The sequence below is a fragment of the Scyliorhinus canicula genome, chromosome 27, assembly GCF_902713615.1.
Source record: "Scyliorhinus canicula chromosome 27, sScyCan1.1, whole genome shotgun sequence".
NCBI classification, from domain to species: Eukaryota; Metazoa; Chordata; class Chondrichthyes; order Carcharhiniformes; family Scyliorhinidae; genus Scyliorhinus; species Scyliorhinus canicula.
The window spans coordinates 6,857,244-6,878,879 of NC_052172.1; the positions used below are offsets into that span (position 1 = coordinate 6,857,244).

The window sequence follows — 21,636 nt, forward strand, 5'->3', positions numbered from 1 at the left end:
CTTTCAATAAATATGGGCCTGAATTTTTCACACGGCAGAGGGTCAGCCCCTCCAGAGAGTCGCCAGGTATCATGTGAGAGTGCCTTTAAGAATTGGATGTTTAAGACATGTACCTTTAAGAAATGAAGTTGATCATATTACTGAAGTGATGTCACGGGGGGGGGGGGGGGGGGGGGGGAGCTGAGCTCACTTCTGCTTTTTGGGAGTTTTTTAGTTTCAGTTTTGAAGAAAGATTGGGGTAGGGCTGTGAGCTGCATTGCTGGTGATCTCTGCCACGAAGGACTATCTCTTAATCCTTTGGTGAAATCGGAATTGTAAAACGGTCTCAGTATTGAATATAAATCTAATGTGCTTCTGTTTGAAGGATTTGTTAAGTCTTTTGGATGTGTAAAGGAACAGTTTGCAGGATTGGGTAGTGTTGTATTATTTCCGGGGTTATCTTTGAAGTGAGGGGTGATAAGAGATTCAATGTTTATTTAAAAGGTTAATTTGTGTTCATGGAATAAACATTGTTTTGTTTTAAAAACCACGTGTCCATAATTGTAATACCACACCTGGGGAACAAGCCATGTGCTTCAAAAGCAAAAACCCATTAAAGGTGGGGGTTGGTTGAACTCCATGGTACATTTTGGGGTTCTGAAAACACCTCTCCCATAACAATTTGGGGCTCCAGGGGGCTAAAAGTCTATCTATTGGATTAGCTTTTGTGAACTTAAAGACAGTGAAGGATTGTTGCTTTTCCGGTGTGGTATTTTAGTTTAAGTGTGTTGTGGACAATGGCTCTTTCAGAGGCTCAAAAGTTTTGGGGGGTGGAGACTGTCACACGCAGTACCTTATGGACGGAAACTAAAAGCAGACTGTTAGATTTGGCAAAAACATTGCAGTTAACATTACCTGACAAAATACAAAAAGGTGAGGTAATTATGGTGGTGGTTAAGCATTTAAAGTTGCCTGAGATACAGTTTGACTCATTGGAAATGGCAAAAATTCAGTTGCAAATTAAACAAATGGAACATGAGAAAGAATTAAAGCAGCTTGAATACAAAAGAGAGAGAGAGAGGAAAAAGAAAGAGAGAGAGAGGAAAAGGAAAAGGCGAGAGAAGAAAGGAGAAAAGAAAGAATAGCCCAAGCAGAACAAAAAGAAAGAGAAAGGGAGATACAGATCCGGGAAAAAGATAAAGAGAGAGAGTTTGAACTTCAGAAAATGGCCATGAAACAAGACAGTCAGTTAAAATTGGCAGATGTAAAGGGAAACGTACAGTTGGATGACAGTGATAAGGATAGTGAGAAAGAGCATCAAAGTCAAAGGTGTGGCGGGGATCTATTTAAATATGTGCAAGCATTGCCAAGGTTTGACGAGAAGGAAGTGGAAGCCTTTTTCATTTCATTTGAGAAGGTAGCTAAACAAATGAAATGGCCACAGGACATGTGGGTGTTACTAATTCAAACAAAGCTGGTAGGTAGAACTTGTGTAGTGTTTGCATCACTACCGGAGGAGGTATCTGGAACGTATGAGGAGGTGAAGAAATCTATCTTAAGTGCATATGAGCTAGTGCCTGAAGCTTACAGACAAAGATTTAGAAATTTAAGGAAAGAATTTGGTCAAACATACATGGAGTTTGAAAGGCTCAAACAGGATAATTTTGATAGGTGGATAAGGGCTTTGAAAATAGACCAAACGTGTAATATTTCTCTCAGACAAATTAAATTTTTGGAGGAGTTTAATTCAATTCCTGATGTAATAAGAACACATGTGGACGAGCAGAGGGTTAAAACTGCGAGATTAGCAGCAGAAATGGGAGATGATTATGAATTAGTTCATTAATTAAAGATTGGTTTCCGACATCAGTTTCAGCCGGTGAGGGATAGTGGAGATTTGCAAGTGGAGATAAAGTTTTAGTGTTGTTACCAGTAGTAGGGGAGCCCTTAAAAGCTAGGTTTTGTGGATCGTATCAGATTGAATTGGAAATTAAGTGAGGTGAATTATGTGGTAAAAACACCAGATAGAAGGAAGACTCACTGAGTGTGTCATGTGAATATGCTTAAAAGGTACTTTGAAAGGGAAGGCGAGAAAAAGGAGATTTTAATGATTCTAACTCAAAGTGACGAACCAAATCCAGATGACAATGAGTTTGATATACCTCAAATTAAATTGGAAAATGAGAATGTTCTTAAAAATTGGGATGAATTGTTAAGTTACCTTCCAGAGGAAAAACAAACTGACCTGAAAGAGTTATTGATATCACATGGGCAAGTTTGTAGAGATAAATTGGGATGTACTAAAATGGCTATACATGATGTAGATGTGGAAAATGCGGTCCCGATCAAGCAACATCCATATAGACTTAACCTTTTAAAATTGGCACAGGTTAACAAAGAGAATGAGAGTATGCTTAGAAATGGCATAATTAAAGTGAGTTGCAGCCAATGGAGCTCACCCATAGTGATGGTACCAAAACCAGATGGTACCCAATGGTTTTGTGTGGACTATCGAAAGGTGAATGCAGCTACAAGAACGGACTCTTATCCTATCCCACGTTTGGAGGATTGCATTGAGAAAGTGGGACAATCCGCTTTTATTACCAAATTGGATTTACTGAAAGTTTACTGGCAAGTACCTTTATCTGAAAGGAAATTTTAGCTTTTGTGACTCCAGATGGTATATACCAGTTCAAAGTTATGCCATTTGGCATGAAAAACGCCCCAGCAACATTTCAATGGTTAACTAATACAGTTGTTTCAGGATTACCAAATTTGGTAGCACGGTAGCATTGTGGATAGCACAATCGCTTCACAGCTCCAGGGTCCCAGGTTTGATTCCGGCTTGGGTCACTGTCTGTGCGGAGTCTGCACATCCTCCCTGTGTGTGCGTGGGTTTCCTCCGGGTGCTCCGGTTTCCTCCCACAGTCACAAAGATGTGCAGGTTAGGTGGATTGGCCATGATAAATTGCCCTTAGTGTCCAAAATTGCCCTTAGTGTTGGGTGGGGTTACTGGGTTATGGGGATAGGGTGGAGGTGTTGACCTTCGGTAGGGTGCTCTTTCCAAGAGCCGGTGCAGACTCGATGGGCCGAATGGCCTCCTTCTGCACTGTAAATTCTATGATAATCTATGATCTGGTAATTTTCAGCCAGACATAGAAAGAACATTTGAAACATCTGAGGGAGTTATTCGATCGACTTCAGGAGGCGGGTTTGGTGATAAACCTAGCCAAACGTGAATTTGGAACAGTCCAAGTCACTTTCCCTGGCCATACAATCGGACAGGGTCGAATGGTCCGATGGGATGTTAAAACGAAAGTTATTGGGGAGTTTCCGATACCCTCGACACGACAGGAAATAATGCGGTTTCTTGGTATGAGTGGATTTTACCAGAAATTTGTACCAAATTTTAGCAGTGTGGTCGCTCCACTGACGGACTTGCACAAGAAGCGTAACAAATTCCAGTGGACAGCGGAGTATCAACAGGCATTTGACGGCCTGAAGGTTATGCTAACCTCTGCTCCTGTGTTAGTCATCCCAAATTATTCCAAACCATTCAAAGTGGCTGTTGGTGTGAGTTATGTGGGCGTAGGTGCAGTGTTTCGACAAGACGACGACGAAGGGCTAGTGCGGCCTGTTGGTTATTTTTCAAAGAAATTGAATTCTCACCAGAAAAAGTATTTGACGATTGAGAAGGAGACTTTGAGTTTGGTGCTGGCTTTGCAACATTTTGACATTTATGTGACCAGCAATCCATCTGACACCATTACATTTACTGATCATTATCCTTTGACATTTTTGGAGCGATTCCGGAATAACAATGCAAGGCTGTTTATTGTTACAGCCATTTCATTTTAAAATAGTACATGTGGCAGTTAGGGAAAATGTGATAGCCAATGCTTTGTCACGAATGTGATGAATGGGAGGATTTTGGTTGGAGGAAGAAGAACAGGAAAGATGGACTTTATTATTATGCCTGTTTGCATGTGTTGTTTTTTTTTAAATGAAAACGTATATTTACTGTGTGCATTTCTTAATGGATGGTGCAAAAGTGAAAAATGAAACTATCTTGAAGTTGATGGGGTTTTTTTTTTCTTGGGGGAGGTGTCATGTGAGAGTGCCTTTTTGAATTGGATGTTTAAGAAATGTACCTTTAACAAATGAAGCTGATCATATTACTGAAGTGATGTCACGGGGTGGGGGGGGGGGGGAGCTGAGCTCACTTCTGCTTTTTGGGAGTTTTTTAGTTTCAGTTTTGAAGAAAGCTTGGGTGTGGCTGTGAGCTGCATTGCTGGTGATCCCTGCCATGAAGGACTATCTCTTAATCCTTTGGTGAAGTCGGAATTGTAAAAAGGTCTCAGTATTGAATATAAATCTAATGTGCTTCTGTTTGAAGGATTTGTTAATTCTTTTGGATGTGTAAAGGAACAGTTTGCAGGATTGGGTAGTGTTGTATTATTTTCAGGGTTATCTTTGAAGTAAGAGGTGTTAAGAGATCCAATGTTTATTTAAAGGTTAATTTGAGTTCATGGAATAAACATTGTTTTGTTTTAAACACCACGTGTCCATAATTGTAATACACCTGGGGAACAAGCCTTTTGCTTCAAAAGCAATAACCCATTATAGGTGGGGGTTGGCTGAACTCCATGATACATTTTGGGGTTCTGAAAACTCCTCTCCCATAACACAGGGAACATATCCTGCTGACAGGTCCGTTATAATGAGCATTGACTGGCAGGAGACAGGTGGTCCATCTTCACAAGGGCAGACATCCCACCTTGGAGAGCTGCTGGCCAATCAGATTGACCTGCAGCAGACCCTCTGGAGTTTCAGTGGCCGCAAGAGGTGACATGCATGGGTCTCAGTGTCAGAGCGTAGAGGCCAAGTGAGTGGTAGGGATCCTGGGAGGGTAGGGGACACCTGGAGAGGATGTTGGTGGGGGAGTGGGGGGAGGCGACAATTGGGATCCTGAGAGATTGGTGAGGGTGGTGGGGAGAAAGAGGTCCTGAGGTCTCCAAACCCTCAGGTGCCGATGTCTGCCATCCCCCCATCCACATCCTTCTCACCCAAGATTTAGGTATTTCAATGTTTCTGTTCCTCCCCCAGTCGCTCATTCACCTCTAATACATTCACAGGGATTCAGGCTCGGTGCGAGAAGGTCCTTAAGTGGCCATCGACTGGTCAGTTACTGACATTAACAGGGGCAAAGGCATGCTTCCCCCACTCCCAACCCCCAATGAGGCCCTACAAACCCCATTGTAAAATCGGCACCAAGGTGGCACTGTCAGGGTGCCTCCAATCCATACCGTCTGGCCCTCGTTTGTGGAGACCAGCACTGAGCGCGCTGGCCCGCGGGGAAGGGGATCGATCCCAAAGCCTCAGGAAACTGCATATTAAAGTGAGATTAGCTATCTCGCTCTAATACACAGATTTAACAAAAGTCAACCCACCCACAATGGGAGTGGGGTGTCTCGGCTTCTATCAGACATGTGCCACAGCAAGCTGCTTTTCAGAAGCAGTGTGGCCGTTCAATTGCGCCCTTGTCTCCTCGAATATAAAGTCCTGTCTGCAGATCTGGATTCAGCAGCGCAGTGGTCACAGCACAGTTCAGATGTACATCATCTCAAAGGCACAGCTCCCCTTTCCCCAGTACTGGTGCCAGTGTCCCAGGAATTAAAATCCATTTCACTGCCGTTAATCTTTGAACCGTGCACTCACCTCTGATCTTCGTTTTCCTATGTCATTTTGCTCATGCCTTAGATAGCACCGCGGATTATAACCTTTCTGCCTATTAATTTAAATCAATAGCTGCTCATACCCCTCAGTATAATCTCTTTCTCAGCCCTGCCTGTATTTGCCTATTTGAACTGTCCAATGTACATTTAGGGCAGCAGGGTAGCATGGTGGTTAGCATAAATGCTTCACAGCTCCAGGGTCCCAGGTTCGATTCAAGGCTGGGTCACTGTCTGTGTGGAGTCTGCACGTCCTCCCCCTGTGTGCGTGGGTTTCCTCCGGGTGCTCCGGTTTCCTCCCACAGTCCAAAGATGTGCGGGTTAGGTGGATTGGCCATGCTAAATTGCCCGTAGTGTCCTAATAAAAGTAAGGATAAGGGGGGGTTGTTGGGTTACGGATATAAGGTGGATTCGTGGGTTTGAGTAGGGTGATCATGGCTCGGCACAACATTGAGGGCCGAAGGGCCTGTTCTGTGCTGTACTGTTCTATGTTCTATGTTCTACATGAAGGTTCAAGTTGTTCACTCTTATTGTGTTATTTTTATTACAAGCACAAGTTATTATTACAAGTTATTTCTTAATTTATACCCTGCCCTACAGTTGCTAGTTCACACAATCACAGAATAATGCAGCACAGGAGACCCTTTGGCCCATCAAGTCTGCCCTGACACGTGAAAAACTCCTGACTTCCTACCTGATCCCCTTTGCCAGCATTTGACCCATAGCCTCGAATGTTAAGACGTGCCAAGTGCTCAGCCAGGTACTTTTTAAAGGATGTGAGACAACCCGCCTCTACCACCCTCCCAGGCAGTGCGTTACAGACTCTCTGGGTAAAATCCCCCCAAAACCTCCTGCCCCTCACCTTGAACTTGTGTCCCCTTGTAACTGATCCTTCAACGAAGGGGAACAGTTGCTCCCTATCCACCCTGTCCATGCCCCTCATAATCTTGTCCACCTCGATCAGGTCACCCCTCAGTTTTCTCTTGGAGGATTTTTCCCTTGCTATTTCTTAGTTCCATCCAAGCAAATTCTACATTTTCATCTTTGGTTCAAGATCATTTCTCATGACTGTACTGATCCCGCCCTCTGTTAACAGAGAGCTGGTCTGATCCCAGTGTTAGCGGGAAAGACAGCTAGTCTACCTTTGTTTCTTCCCAAAATGACAAATGCTCCTCAATACAAACACATCGCAGAAGTGTAAATCCAAGACCAAAATATTGAACACTGTGCCCCATCAGGTGATGTTAGGCCAGGTGGGCCACAACTCAATTGAAAGCAAGAACATATTTCAGATAAAAAGAGAAAATACTGGACAATCTCAGCAGGTCTGACAATATCTGTGGAGAGTTAACTTTTTGAGTCTGGATGACTGTCAACTTTGAAAAAGAGTCACCCAGACTCAAACGTTAGATGCCTTCTATTTCCACAGATGCTGTCCGTTGAAATTGTCCAGTGTTTTCTCTTTTTGTTTCAGATTCCGTCATCTGCAGTAAGTCACTTTTATCAATAAATTTGAGAAGGTGGATGACTGATTCCTGTTCCTACATGAACAGTAGTTTAGTCAATAGGTAACGTTGGGGGAGCCAGGATTGAGGGGAAATGACAAATAGAGAGACCTATTGTACACCCACCTATCGGGATACTTACGCTCGCAGGTGTACGGGATACTGTTCCAGGACCCATCCTTCTGGCAATGCACCACGGCATAGTCAATGTACTGACTTTCTTGTGTATCCTGCAAGGTTAAGTTAAGGAAACCATATTATAGCAGATCATAGAAACCTGGGCCGGGATTCTCCCCTACCCGGGACGGAGTGGAGTGAACCACTTCGGTGTCGGGCCTCCCCAAGGGTGCGGAATTCTCTGCACCTTTAGGGGCTAGGCCCATGCCGGAGTGGTTCCCGCTCCGCCGGCCGGCGTGAACGGCCTTTGAAGCCCCGCCAGCCGGAGTCCACGCTTGCGCCTGAGCGTCAGTGGCTGCTGACGTCATACCGGTGCATGCGCAGGGGAAGGGGTCTCTTCCGCCCCCGCCATGGTGAAGGCAATGGCGGGTGCGTAAGAAAAAGTGTGCCCCCATGGCACAGGCCCGCCCACCGATCGGTGGGTCCCGATAGCGGGCCAGGCCACCGTGGGGGCACCTCCTGGGGTCAGATCGCCCCGCGCCTCCCCCCCCCCCAGGACCACGGAGCCCACCCGCACCGCCAATCCCGCCGGTACCAGAGGTGGTTTAAACCACGCCGGCAGGAAAGGCCTGTCAGCGGCGGGAGTTCAGCCCATCGTGGGCCGGAGAATTGTCGCGAGGGGCACGCCGACCGTTGCGCCGCGATTCCCGTCCCTGCCGAATCTCGGGGGGCGGAGAATTCGGGACACGGCGGGGACGGGATTGACATCGGCCCCGGGCGATTCTCCGACCCCCCAGGGGTCGGACAATTCCGCCCCTGATGCGAGTTCTCAGTGAGCCATTAGCTGTGGTTCTGTGACATCACCAACGGGGGGAGACAGAGAGCAGGGTGATTGAGTGACATGGGAACTGGTGGAATTTAAATTAAATTAAACTAAATCAGGAATATAAACCTAGTCTCAAAAACGGTGGCCATGAAACTATCAACTGTCGTTAACAAAAACCCATTCTGGTTCACTAATTGTGGTGATTATCCAGTACATCTTTACACTAATGTCCTTTACATAGAGCAGTACAGCACAGAACAGGCCCTTCGGCCCTCAATGTTGTGCCGAGCCATGATCACCCTACTCAAACCCACGTATCCACCCTATACCCGTAACCCAACAACCCCTCCTTAACCTTACTTTTATTAGGACACTACGGGCAATTTAGCATGGCCAATCCACCTAACCCGCACATCTTTGGACTGTGGGAGGAAACCGGAGCACCCGGAGGAAACCCACGCACACAGGGGGAGGACGTGCAGACTCCACACAGACAGTGACCCAGCCGGGAATCGAACCTGGGACCCTGGAGCTGTGAAGCATTTATGCTAACCACCATGCTACCCTGCTGCCCCAAGGAAGGAAATCTACCCTGCTGCTTTGAGGAAGGAAATCTGCCATCCTTACTCGGTCTGGCCTACACATGACTCCAGATCCACACCAACCTTGGGAAGTCTGCTGCAGACCTTCCTCCAAACTGAAAAAAAAATAATCTAGTTTTAACCTCTATCTTTCCTGTCACTCGGCCAATATCGTAACTGTGTTACTACTATCCCTTTGATTCAGTGAGCTTGAAATTTGCTCACAAGTCTGTTGTGTGGTACTTAATGAAATGTGTTTTGGATGTCGAGGTATACCACATCAACAACATCACCCTCATCGGCAGCACGGTAGTGCAGTGGGTTAGCCCTGCTGCCTCAAGTTGCTGAGGTCCCAGGTTCAATCCTGGCTTTGGGTCACTGTCTGTGTGGAGTTTGCACATTCTCCCTGTGTTTGAGTGGGTTTTTCCCCCACAACCCAAAGATGTACAGGATTAGGTGGATTGGCCATGTCAAATTGCCCCTTAATTGGAGAAAATTAATTGGGTAAATTTATTTTTAAAACATCCCCCTCATCGACCATCTCTGTTACCTCTTCAAAGAAAATCCAGCAAGTTTGTCCTAAACAAATTAACCCGCATTTTCCCAAGGGAACATTAATTTTGCCTCTAATTATAATTTCTAGAAGTTCCCCCAGCATTGAGGTCAAACGAACTGGTTTGCAGTTGTTGAGTTTACCCTTACACCTATTCATAAACAATGGTGTAACATTTGCATTTCTCCAGTCCTCTGATACCATTCTGAGTGGGAAATTATGGTCAAGGCTAGGTCATGATCTGAAATAAAGAAAGATTTTTCTTTATATAGCGCCTTTCAACACCCGAGGACATCAAAAATGGTTTATCGCCAATAAAGTGGCAGCACTATTCCAATGTAGGAAAGGTGATAAGCAAATTACATGGAGAAAACTCCTGCAAACAATAATGGCCACTTTTTATTTAAGATGCTAACTGAGGGACAAATGTTGGCCAAGACACTGGGGGTAACTCCCCTGCTTTTCTTCAAAATAGTGGTCGAGACAGCCTTACTGCTCCCTGAAAGGGTCCCGGTTTAATGAAAGACTGAGCCTCCGACAGTGCAGAGTTCTTTATTCAATCCTGAACTAACATTTTGAGCTCGATTCTTTCACTCTGGTGTGGGAATCAAACCCCCAACCTTCTAAATCAGGGCAGCAACCGCCGACATTAAAAATTACAACCCACTTGGCCAGAATCAAAATGGGACCGAATGTTCACGGACTTTCTTCAATGGAACACACAATCTAATGGGTGATAACTTACGTAGAGTTCAAACCCACTCTCACAGTGCAGTCGCACAGAATCTTTATAATCATATTCCACTTTCTTTGGCTGAATAATGCTGTGCTCCAAGATATCGGTAGGACATTGTTTAGCTGCAGGCAAAACACACAGAATACCTTGTTAATCTCCGATAGACCACAAACAACATTTACACAGAGCAATACAGTACAGGTGAGGCCGGTCAGTCCGGGATGTCTCTGACAGACACTGGTCCCTCTCCCGATAGTCTTTTCCCTTGAAATATTTAAACAGTTCCCCCATTAAAGGTTGAACTCTATTACACTTCCCCTCAATAATTTAAGATGAATAACACTTTTGGCAAACGTTTTCACAGCTCAACTCTGCTTACCAACTTTCTCTGTGTTGGTGTTAAGTATCCGCTGTGGTTCAATGGGTAAAACTCTCACTTAAGAATCATGAAGTCGGGGGTTCATGTCCCACACCAGAGAGTTGGGCTCATAATCCAGGCTGACATTCCCAGCGTTAGCGAGGGAGTCTGCCAGACGGTCAGCGTTGAGGGAGTGTTGCGCTGTCAGAGAGTCAGTACTGAGCATGTAGATTATTAGCAACATATTGTGTACTAGCAGCATATAGAATATTAGCATCATACAGAGTATTTGCAGCATATAGAGTATGAGCAACATTTAGAGTATTAGCAGCCTATGGAAACCCTGGAGAAGGTAAGCCACTGGGAAAAGTAGAAAGCAAGGTGGTTTCAGCAAATCCTGAGTATTACCAGTTGATTTGTAAGTGATCTTCCAGCCCTTCCTCTCCCCCTGTTCATCCGTGTTGAAAGTTATTTCCACCACATTGGACAAATGTCCTTTTATAACTGGTGCTTTGTCTCCACAGAACGGGCCATATATCCTTCCTCCAGATGTGACCTGGAATCAGGAAAATGCGCATTGGTTACAGAATCATGGAAAAGTCCGATGCTGGAGGAGGCCACTCAGCCCATCACATTTGTACTAGAGCAATCCAGTTTGTCCCACTCCCTCTGCTTTGGCATCTTGTCCAGCAAGGGCTTTTCTATAATTTATTTGTCTAAACCTTTCACAACTATGAATGCCTCGAACTAAACCCCTCCTCGCTTTCTCATTTCTAAAGGGGACTAATTCCAGCTGTTCCAAACTCCCATGTAACTGATTACCGAACCCAGGAACCATTGGAAAATTGATAGTTAATATTCATTTCACCTGTGAGGAGGGAAAGAGAGAGAGAGAGCCAGAGGAGGGGGGGGGGGAGGGAGAGGGAGCGAGACAAATAGAGAGAGAGAGAGAGTGAGGGAGAGAGAGAAATAGAGAGAGAGAGAGAGAGCGAGAGAGAGAGAGAGAAATAGAGAGTGAGAGGGAGAGGGAGAGGGAGTGAGAGAGAGAGAGAGAAAAATAGAGAGAGCGAGAGAGAGTAACTGAAGGAATGCTTAAGATCAAGTTCTCTCCAGTGGCATTGACCACAAGAGGTTAGCAGTCTGTGTAATGGGCTGGAGAAGGGCTGAATCGCCTATTCCTGCTGTGTTTAACAGGCTGGAGTGGGACTCAATATAGTGGTTAGTACTGTTGCTTCACAGCGCCAGGGTCCCAGGTTCGATTCCCGGCTTGGGCCACTGTCTGTGCGGAGTCTGCACATTCTCCCTGTGTCTGCGTGGGTTTCCTCCGGGTTCCTCCCACAAGTCCCAAAAAACATGCTGTTTGGTGAATTGGACATTCTGAATTCTCCCTCGGTGTATCCGAACAGGCGCCGGAATGTGGAGACTAGGAGCCTTTCACAGTAACTTCATTGCAGTGTTAATGTAAGCCTACTTGTGACAGTAATAAAGATTATTATTATTATGTCTTAAGGGACTTGCTGTGGGGATAAAGGGACCATTTTAAAGAGGGCCATACCTTTAAGACATCAGCTTTGCAACCGACTGAAGGGTCCCCTTCCACCTCAAAATCCTTTGCAAATCCCAGGATCACCTCGAAGCCTTGCTCAATCTCGATTCTGTACTGACACTGAGAGTTCTCCGCATAAGGTTCAGGATAGTTGGGGCTGGTGATCATGCCCTTGAAGCTGGTGGACACTTCGCCGCTGCAATTCACTAGGGGTGAAAAAAATACAGACTGGGTCTCAGACTGACAGCTCTGATCAAACAATTTACAGTGCTCAAGGAGGCCATTCGGCCCGTCGTGTCTGCACCGGTCCTTGGAAAGAGCACCCTACCCAAGACCACACTTCCACCCTTTTTCCGTAACCCAGTAACCCCACTTAACCTTTTTGTACACTACAGGGCAATTTATCATGGCCAATCCACCTAACGCGCACATCTTTGGACTGTGGGAGGAAACCGGAGCACCCGGAGGAAACCCACGCAGACACGGGGAGAACGTGCAGACTCCGCACAGACAGTGACCCAAGCCGGGAATCGAACCTGGGACCCTGGAGCTGTGAAGCAACTGTTCCAACCACTGTGCTACCGTGCTGCCCTGAATCAATGTCCTCTTATTGCTGTATTGAAGCTGGTTACCATTGTACACCCTGTTTACTGTCTGGAATTGATATATTTACCACACACGGTTTGTCGTATGAAGAGAGATTGAGCAGTTTAGGCTTATGCTCTGTCGAGGTTAGAAGAATGAGAGGAGATCAATTTGAGGTGTATGAGATGATGTAAGGTATGGCTATGGTAAACAGAGCAGATCTTGCCTCTTGTAGGGTGGAGGCGTGAGTTTAAGTAGGGCAAACTTGATGGGCCGAATAACCTCCTTCTGCACTGTAAATTCTATGATATGATTCTATGATTGTGCGGCAATCTAGAACGAGAGTAGTTTTAGGATAAGAGGTAGCAGATTTAAAAGCAAGATGTGGACGTATTCTCCCAGAGGGTCGCAAAACTGTGGAATTCACCACCCCAGAGTGCGGTGGATGAATCATAAAATAGAATCATAGAATCACCACAGTGCAGAAGGAGGCCATTCAGCCCATCAGGTCCTCACCGACCCACTGAAAGAGCACCCTACCGAGGCTCATTATCCCCTACCTTATCCCCTGAACCCCAACTAACCTTTGCAGGGTATTATAGGATAACCGCCGGAATTCTCTGGCCGTTGGGATTTCTCTTTTCCGGCCGGCAGCGCACCCCTGCCCATGGATTTCCCGACAGAGTGGGATGGCTTCAATGGGAAATCCCATTGACAAATGGCGGGATGAGGGAATGTCGCGCCGTGTGAATGGCTGGGGGAGCAGAGTACCCCGGCCATTATATATTGCTTTTAGGGGTCTTGTGGTGCAGTGGGAATTGTCCCTGCCTCTGAGCCACAACCTCCAAGTTCAAATCCGACCCCAGGAAAGAAAGAAGAATAGCTGCAGCGCGGAAAAGGCCATTCGGTCCATCTAGTCTTCACTGATATTACCTACCCCTAATCTCACTTACCAGTGTTTACTACATGCCCTGAGTTGGCACATTGGTCCTTTGATATGAAAAGAAAAAACAGTTACTATCACCCAAAGGGTTGGAAAAAGAAGGAATCCCTGCCCCCCATTCCTGACTTCACCCTAACCCTGTTTCGCTGCCAAGTTAGCCAAACTCAGAGAAAGGAAAACCTGTGCCTTTCGCCACCTTACAACTTCTGGAAACTCTCACCAGACAATAGAACTTTGGAGTGGTCACTACTGAACAAAGAAAGAACAAAGAAAATTACAGCACAGGAACAGGCCCTTCGGCCCGCCCAGCCTGCTCCGACCCAGATCCTTTATCTAAACCTGTCACCTATTTTCCAAGGATCTACTTCCCTCTGTTCCCCGCCCGTTCATATATCTGCCTAGATGCATCTTAAATGATGCTATCGTGCCCTCCTCTACCACCTCCCCTGGCAAAGCGTTCAAGGCACCCACCACCCTCTGCGTAAAAAACTTTCCACGCACGTGGATAGTGCTGAAGGATGTTATAGGATACAGAGGGACATAGATAAGCTGCAGAGCTGGGCTGAGAGGTGGCAGATGGAGTTTAATGCGGAAAAGTGTGAGGTGGTTCACTTTGGAAGGAGTAACAGGAATGCAGAGTACTGGGCTAATGGCAAGATTCTTGGTAGTGTAGATGAACAGAGAGATCTCGGCATCCAGGTACATAAATCCCTGAAAGTTGCCACCCAGGTTAATAGGGCTGTTAAGAAGGCATATGGTGTGCTAGCCTTTATAAGCAGGGGGATTGAGTTTCGGAACCACAAGGTCATGCTGCAGCTGTACATAACTCTGGTGCGGCTGCACCTGGAGTACTGCGTGCAGTTCTGGTCACCACATTATAGGAAGGATGTGGAAGCTTTGGAAAGGGTTCAGAGGAGATTTACAAGGATGTTGCCTGGTATGGAGGGAAGGTCTTACGAGGAAAGGCTCAGGGAATTGAGGTTGTTTTCGTTAGAGAGGAGAAGGCTGAGAGGTGACTTAATAGAGACATATAAGATAGTCAAAGGGTTAGATAGGGTGGACAGTGAGAGTCTTTTTCCTCGGATGGTGATGACCAACACGAGGGGACATAGCTTTAAATTGAGGGGTGATAGATATAGGACAGATGTCAGAGGCAGTTTCTTTACTCAGAGAGTAGTAGGGGTGTGGAACGCCCTGCCTGCAACAGTACTGTAGTAGGCTCACCAACTTTAAGGGCATTTAAGTTGTCACTGGATAGACATATGGATGAAAATGGAATAGTGTAGGTCAGATAGGCTTCAGATGGTTTCACAGGTCGGTGCAACATCGAGGGCCGAAGGGCCCGTACTGCGCTGTAGTGTTCTATGTTCTATGTTCTATGTTCTATCTCCCTTAAACTTTCCCCCTCTCACCTTGAAATCGTGACCCCTTGTAATTGACACCCCATTCTTGGAACTAGAGGAATGCAGCAGCCAGGCTGTGCACAGCAAGATCCTATGTTCTGATCGCAGATACCGTAATATGCTTTGTTATGATGTTAATTAGGGGGTTAATATTGGCCAAGACTCCAGGGGGAAACCTCCCTCTCCTGTTTTTCTTTGTTTGATCTTGAGGCCATGGGATCTTCCTCATTCGTCCACGACAGGCCTTGATTTAAAATCACACCTGACAGAGAAAGCAGCGCCGAGGAAGCGCTGCGCGACGAGAGTCAGCCAAGCGTCCTGGGGCCATTTATCTGGCGTGGGACCCGACCCACAACCTCCATGGCACACCAAAGGAGACATTGCTGATGTGATGACTGCGTTGCTCTTGAAGGACTTTTTTTGCTGTAAAGCGCATTGAGATTTTCTGCTGTAAAGCGCATTGTGGGTGGCATGGTAGCACAGTGGTTAGCACTGTTACTCCAGAGTTCCTGGGACCTGAGTTCGATTCCTGGCTTGGGTCACTGTCTGTGTGGAGTCTGCATGTTCTCCCCGTGTGTGCGTGGGTTTCCTCCGGGTGCTCCGGTTTCCTCCCACAAGTCCCGAAAGGTGTGCCATTAGGTGAATTGGACATTTTGAATTCTCCCTCAATGTACCCGAACAGGCGCCAGAATGTGGCGACGAGGGACTTTTCACAGTAACTTCATTGCAGTGTTAATGTAAGCCTACTTGTGACACTAAAAAAGATGATTATTAGACTATTCCAATTATTCAAGAATGAAGAATTTTGAGGCCACAGAAGACCTGGGGAGTGCGATTGACTGATTTGCTTTCGCAATGTGTCTGCAAGGATTCAACTGGCCTTAATGTCCTCTTCCAGTCTTCTAACCCCCATTCTATGATTATATGATTCTACCTCCGATCCATGGACTCCATCTACACCTCCCGCTGCCAGGGGAAAGCGGGCAGCATAATCAAGGATCCCTCCCACCCGGCTTACTCACTCTTCCAACTTCTTCCATCAGGCAGGAGATTCAGAAGTCTGAGAACACGCACGAACAAACTCAAAAACAGCTTCTTCCCCACTGTCACCAGACTCCTAAATGACCCTCTTATGGACTGAACTCATTAACACTACACCCTGTATGCTTCAACCGATGCCAATGCTTATGTAGTTACATTGTATATCTTGTGTTGCCTTATTATGTATTTTCTTGTATTTTCTTGAATTTTGTTTAATTTCTTTTTCTTCCATGTACTGAATGATCTGTTGAGCTGCTTGCAGAAAAATACTTTTCACTGTACCTCGGTACACGTGACAATAAACAAATCCAATCCAATCCATAGAAAAAACGAAGAGGGTGATATTTACCTCCACAAATTCTTTTGTTTTCTTGCAGGAAGTAACCTGGTTTACAGGAGCAAAGGTATCCTCCGATATAGTTGTTGCAGTAGTGACTACATCTATCCTCCTCTTCACATTCATTGATATCTGGAATCAAATGGAGATGTTGAGGTTCAGAGTTCCATTCATACTATGACTCACCTGCTCACCCTGCTGGTGGAGGCTGGCACTGGGCCGAACTTCCAGAGACTTAGACATAGAACAGTACAGCACAGAACAGGCCCTCCGGCCCTCGATGTTGTGCCGAGCAATGATCACCCTACCTAAACCCACGTAACACGTATACCCGTAACCGAACAATCCCCCCATTAACCTTACACTACGGGCAATTTAGCATGGCCAATCCACCTAACCCGCACATCTTTGGACTGTGGGAGGAAACCGGAGCACCCGGAGGAAACCCACGCACACACGGGGAGGACGTGCAGACTCCACACAGACAGTGACCCAGCCGGGAATCGAACCTGGGACCCTGGAGCTGTGAAGCATTGATGCTAACCACCATGCTACCGTGAGGCCCCAAATGAGCTGCTGTCCACTCTCTTGAGCCCGAGAGAGGGGTGTGGATGTGTGAGATGTGGCGGGTGCTGCAGCTGAGAAAACCACTGGCACATATGAAAGTCAGACAGATGCACTGGCAATACTCAAACCCTCAACGCCAACCCTGAGGACAGCATTTCTGAAGAGGGGTTAAGAGCTCCAAACAGCACCATCCACCAGCAGAGACGCGCACACACACAGAGCAGCACCCTGTTCTAGAGGAGCCTCGGGATGACAGTATTGTGAACATGGCACACCATCTCCTCCACAGCAATCAGACACAGGGACATCCAAGACCACCAGCACTCAGAGGACAACTAGAGGAGGAGTCTGCTGAGTCAGGGTCCAATGACGACCCTCTGGATTAGGTCCGGGATCTGTTGCTGGAACTGTAATCACAAGTCTGGGACTTTCACCAAGTGATGCACTCTTCAAATTGCTCCGCACGATCGAGATGTCCTTCGCATTCAATCTGAGTGATATGATAGGCAAGCCAACGCACCAAGGTGAATACTGGCAGGTTGACAGATGCTGCGGAGAACGTGATCCAGCAGATTAGTGCTGTACTGCTGCACGAGAATCACTTCACCACTGCAGCCAGTGCAGGCATTCATGGGTATCAAAGTTAAAGGGCACAGGCGTCATACACAGTGACTCACACACACATACACACACACAGTGACTGACACACACATACACACACACAGTAACTCACACACACATACACGCACAGAGTGACTCACACACACATACACACACACAGTGACTCACACACACATACACACACACAGTAACTCACACACACATACACGCACACAGTGACTCACACACATACACACACACAGTGACTCACACACACATACACACACTCAGTAACTCACACACACATACACGCACACAGTGACTCACACACACATACACGCACACAGTGACTCACACACATACACACACACAGTGACACACACACATACACACACACAGTAACTCACACACACGCACACAGTGACTCACACACACATACACACACACAGTGACACACACACATACACACACAGTAACTCACACACACATACACACACACACAGTGACTCACACACACATACACACACAGTAACTCACACACACATACACACATACAGTGACTCACACACATGCACACATACAGTGACTCACACACACATACACACACACAGTAACTCACACACACATACACACACACAGTGACTCACACACACACACACAGTAACTCACACACACATACACACATACAGTGACTCACACACACATGCACACATACAGTGACTCACACACACATACACACACACAGTGACTCACACACACATACACACACACAGTAACTCACACACACATACACACATAGTGACTCACAACACAAACACACACAGTAACTCACACACACATACACACACACAGTGACTCACACACACATACACACACACAGTGACTCACACACACATACACACACAGTGACTCACACACACATACACACATAGTGACTCACACACACAAACACACACACAGTAACTCACACACACATACACACACACAGTCAGTCACACACACATACACACACACAGTGACTTACACATACATACACACAGTGACAGGGCAGCACGGTAGCATAGTGGTTAGCATCAATGCTTCACAGCTCCAGGGTCCCAGGTTCGGTTCCCGGCTGGGTCACTGTCTGTGCGGAGTCTGCACGTCCTCCCCGTGTGTGCGTGGGTTTCCTCCGGGTGCTCCGGTTTCCTCCCACAGTCCAAAGATGTGCGGGTTAGGTGGATTGGCCATGCTAAATTGCCCGTAGTGTCCTAAAAAGTAAGCACAGTAAGAAGTCTTACAACACCAGGTTAAAGTCCAACAGGTTTGTTTCAAACACGAGCTTTCGGAGCACGGCTCCTTCTTCAGGTGAAGGAGCCGTGCTCCGAAAGCTCGTGTTTGAAACAAACCTGTTGGACTTTAACCTGGTGTTGTAAGACTTCTTACTGTGCTCACCCCAGTCCAACGCCGGCATCTCCACATCATGGCTAAAAAGTAAGGTTAAGGGGGAGTTGTTGGGTTACGGGTATAGGGTGGATACGTGAGTTTGAGTAGGGTGATCATTGCTCGGCACAACATCGAGGGCCGAAGGGCCTGTTCTGTGCTGTACTGTTCTATGTTCTATCTCACGCACACACAGTGACTCACACACATACACACACGGTGACTCACACACACATACACACATATACACGCACAGAGACTCACACACACATACACGCACAGTGACTCACACACACAGTGACTCACACACACATATACACACACATATACACACACATATACACACACAGAGTGACTCACACACACATACACACATAGTGACTCACACACAAACACACACAGTAACTCACACACACATACTCACACACACATACACACAGTGACTCACACACAGTGACTCACACACACAAACACACACAGTAACTCACACACACATACACACACAGTAACTCACACACACATACACACACAGTGACTCACACACTGTGCCTTACACACACATACATACACACAGTAACTCACACACACATACACACACAGTGACTCACACAGTGACTCACACAGTGACACACACACACATACACACAGTGACTCACACACACAAACACACACACAGTAACTCACACACACGTAAACACACAGTGACTCACACATACACATACACGCACAGTGACTCACACTCACACATACACACACAGTGACTCACACACATAGAACATAGAACAGTACAGCACAGAACAGGTGCTTCGGCCCTCAATGTTGTGCCGAGCCATGATCACCCTACTCAAACCCACGTATCCACCCTATACCCGTAACCCAACACACACCCCCCTCTTAACCTTACTTTTATTAGGACACTACGGGCAATGAGCATGGCCAATCCACCTAACCCGCACATCTTTGGACTGTGGGAGGAAATCGGAGAACCCGGAGGAAACCCACGCACACAGGGGGAGGACGTGCAGACTCCGCACAGACAGTGACCCAGCCGGGAATCGAACCTGGGACCCTGGAGCTGTGAAGCATTTATGCTAACCACCATGCTATCCTGCTGCCCCTAACACACACAAACACACAAACAGTAACTCACACACACAGTGACTCACACACATACACACACACACAGTGACTCACACACACATGTCACATGACTCACACACACATACACACACAGTGACTCACACACACACATACTCACACACACACACACACAGTGACTCACACACACACATACACACAGTGACTCACGCACACAAACACACACACAGTGACTCATAAACACAAACTCATACACTGATTCACACACACAAACACTCACACAGTGACTCACACACATACACAGAGACTCACACACACATACACACACACTCAGTGACTCACACACACATACACACACACAGTGACTCAGACACACACATACACACACACAGTGACTTATACACACACATACACACACACAGTGACTCACACACACATACACACACACAGTGACTTACACACACATACACATACACAGTGACTCACACACACATACACACACAGTGGCTCACACACACACGTACACACACAGTGACTCACACACACATATACACACACACAGTGACACACACACACACAGTGATTCACACACACATACGCACAGTAACTCACACACACAAACACACACACACAGTGACTCACACACACACACAAACTCATACACTGATTCACACACACAAACACACACACAGTGACTCACACACATACACACAGTGACTCGCACACACATACACACACATACAGTGACTCACACACACACGTACACACACACAGTGATTCACACACACACATACACACGGACAGTGACTCACACACACACATACACACACCGTCACTCACACACACACACACACTGACTCTCACACACACATACAGTGACACACACACACACAGTGACTCACACACACACGTACACACACACAGTGATTTACACACACACATACACACGCACAGTGACTCACACACACAAACACACACACAGTGACTCACACACATATACACACACAGTGACTCACACACACATACACACACATACAACACACACAGTGACTCACACACACATACACACACAGTGACTCACACACACATACACACAGTGACTCGCACACACATACACACACATACAGTGACTCACACACACACACGTACACACACACAGTGATTCACACACACACATACACACACACAGTGACTCCCACACACACATGCACACACAGTGACTCACACACACACATACACACACACTGACTCATACACACACACACACACACTGACTCTCACACACACACACAGTGACTCACACACATATACACACACAGTGACACACACACATACACACACGTACAACACACACAGTGACTCACACACACATACGCACACAGTGACTCACACACACATACACACAGTGACTCGCACACACATACACACACATACAGTGACTCACACACACGTACACACACAGTGATTCACACACACACATACACACACACAGTGACTCACACACACACACAGACATACACACACACAGTGACTCTCACACACACACACACACAGTTACACACACACAGTGACTCACACACACACATACACACGCACACACACACAGTGACTCACACACACAAACACACACAGTGACTCACACACATATACACACAGTGACTCACACACACATACACACACATACAACACACACAGTGACTCACACAC

At 46.6% G+C, this 21,636-nt stretch overlaps 1 protein-coding gene across 2 annotated transcripts in view; it reads right to left on the minus strand.

The window, feature by feature from the left end:
- The window catches only part of LOC119957845 (complement C1s subcomponent-like), a 52,559-nt gene that overhangs the window by 12,051 nt on the left and 18,872 nt on the right, over nt 1–21,636 (minus strand). For both annotated transcript variants that reach the window (XM_038785995.1, XM_038785996.1), the window contains exons 4-8: nt 16,255–16,374; nt 11,943–12,139; nt 10,796–10,943; nt 10,039–10,151; nt 7,359–7,446 (exon numbers count right to left, since the gene is read on the minus strand). In XM_038785995.1, coding sequence (XP_038641923.1) covers nt 7,359–7,446; nt 10,039–10,151; nt 10,796–10,943; nt 11,943–12,139; nt 16,255–16,374 — 666 coding nt within the window. The remainder of the gene's footprint in view (nt 1–7,358; nt 7,447–10,038; nt 10,152–10,795; nt 10,944–11,942; nt 12,140–16,254; nt 16,375–21,636) is intronic.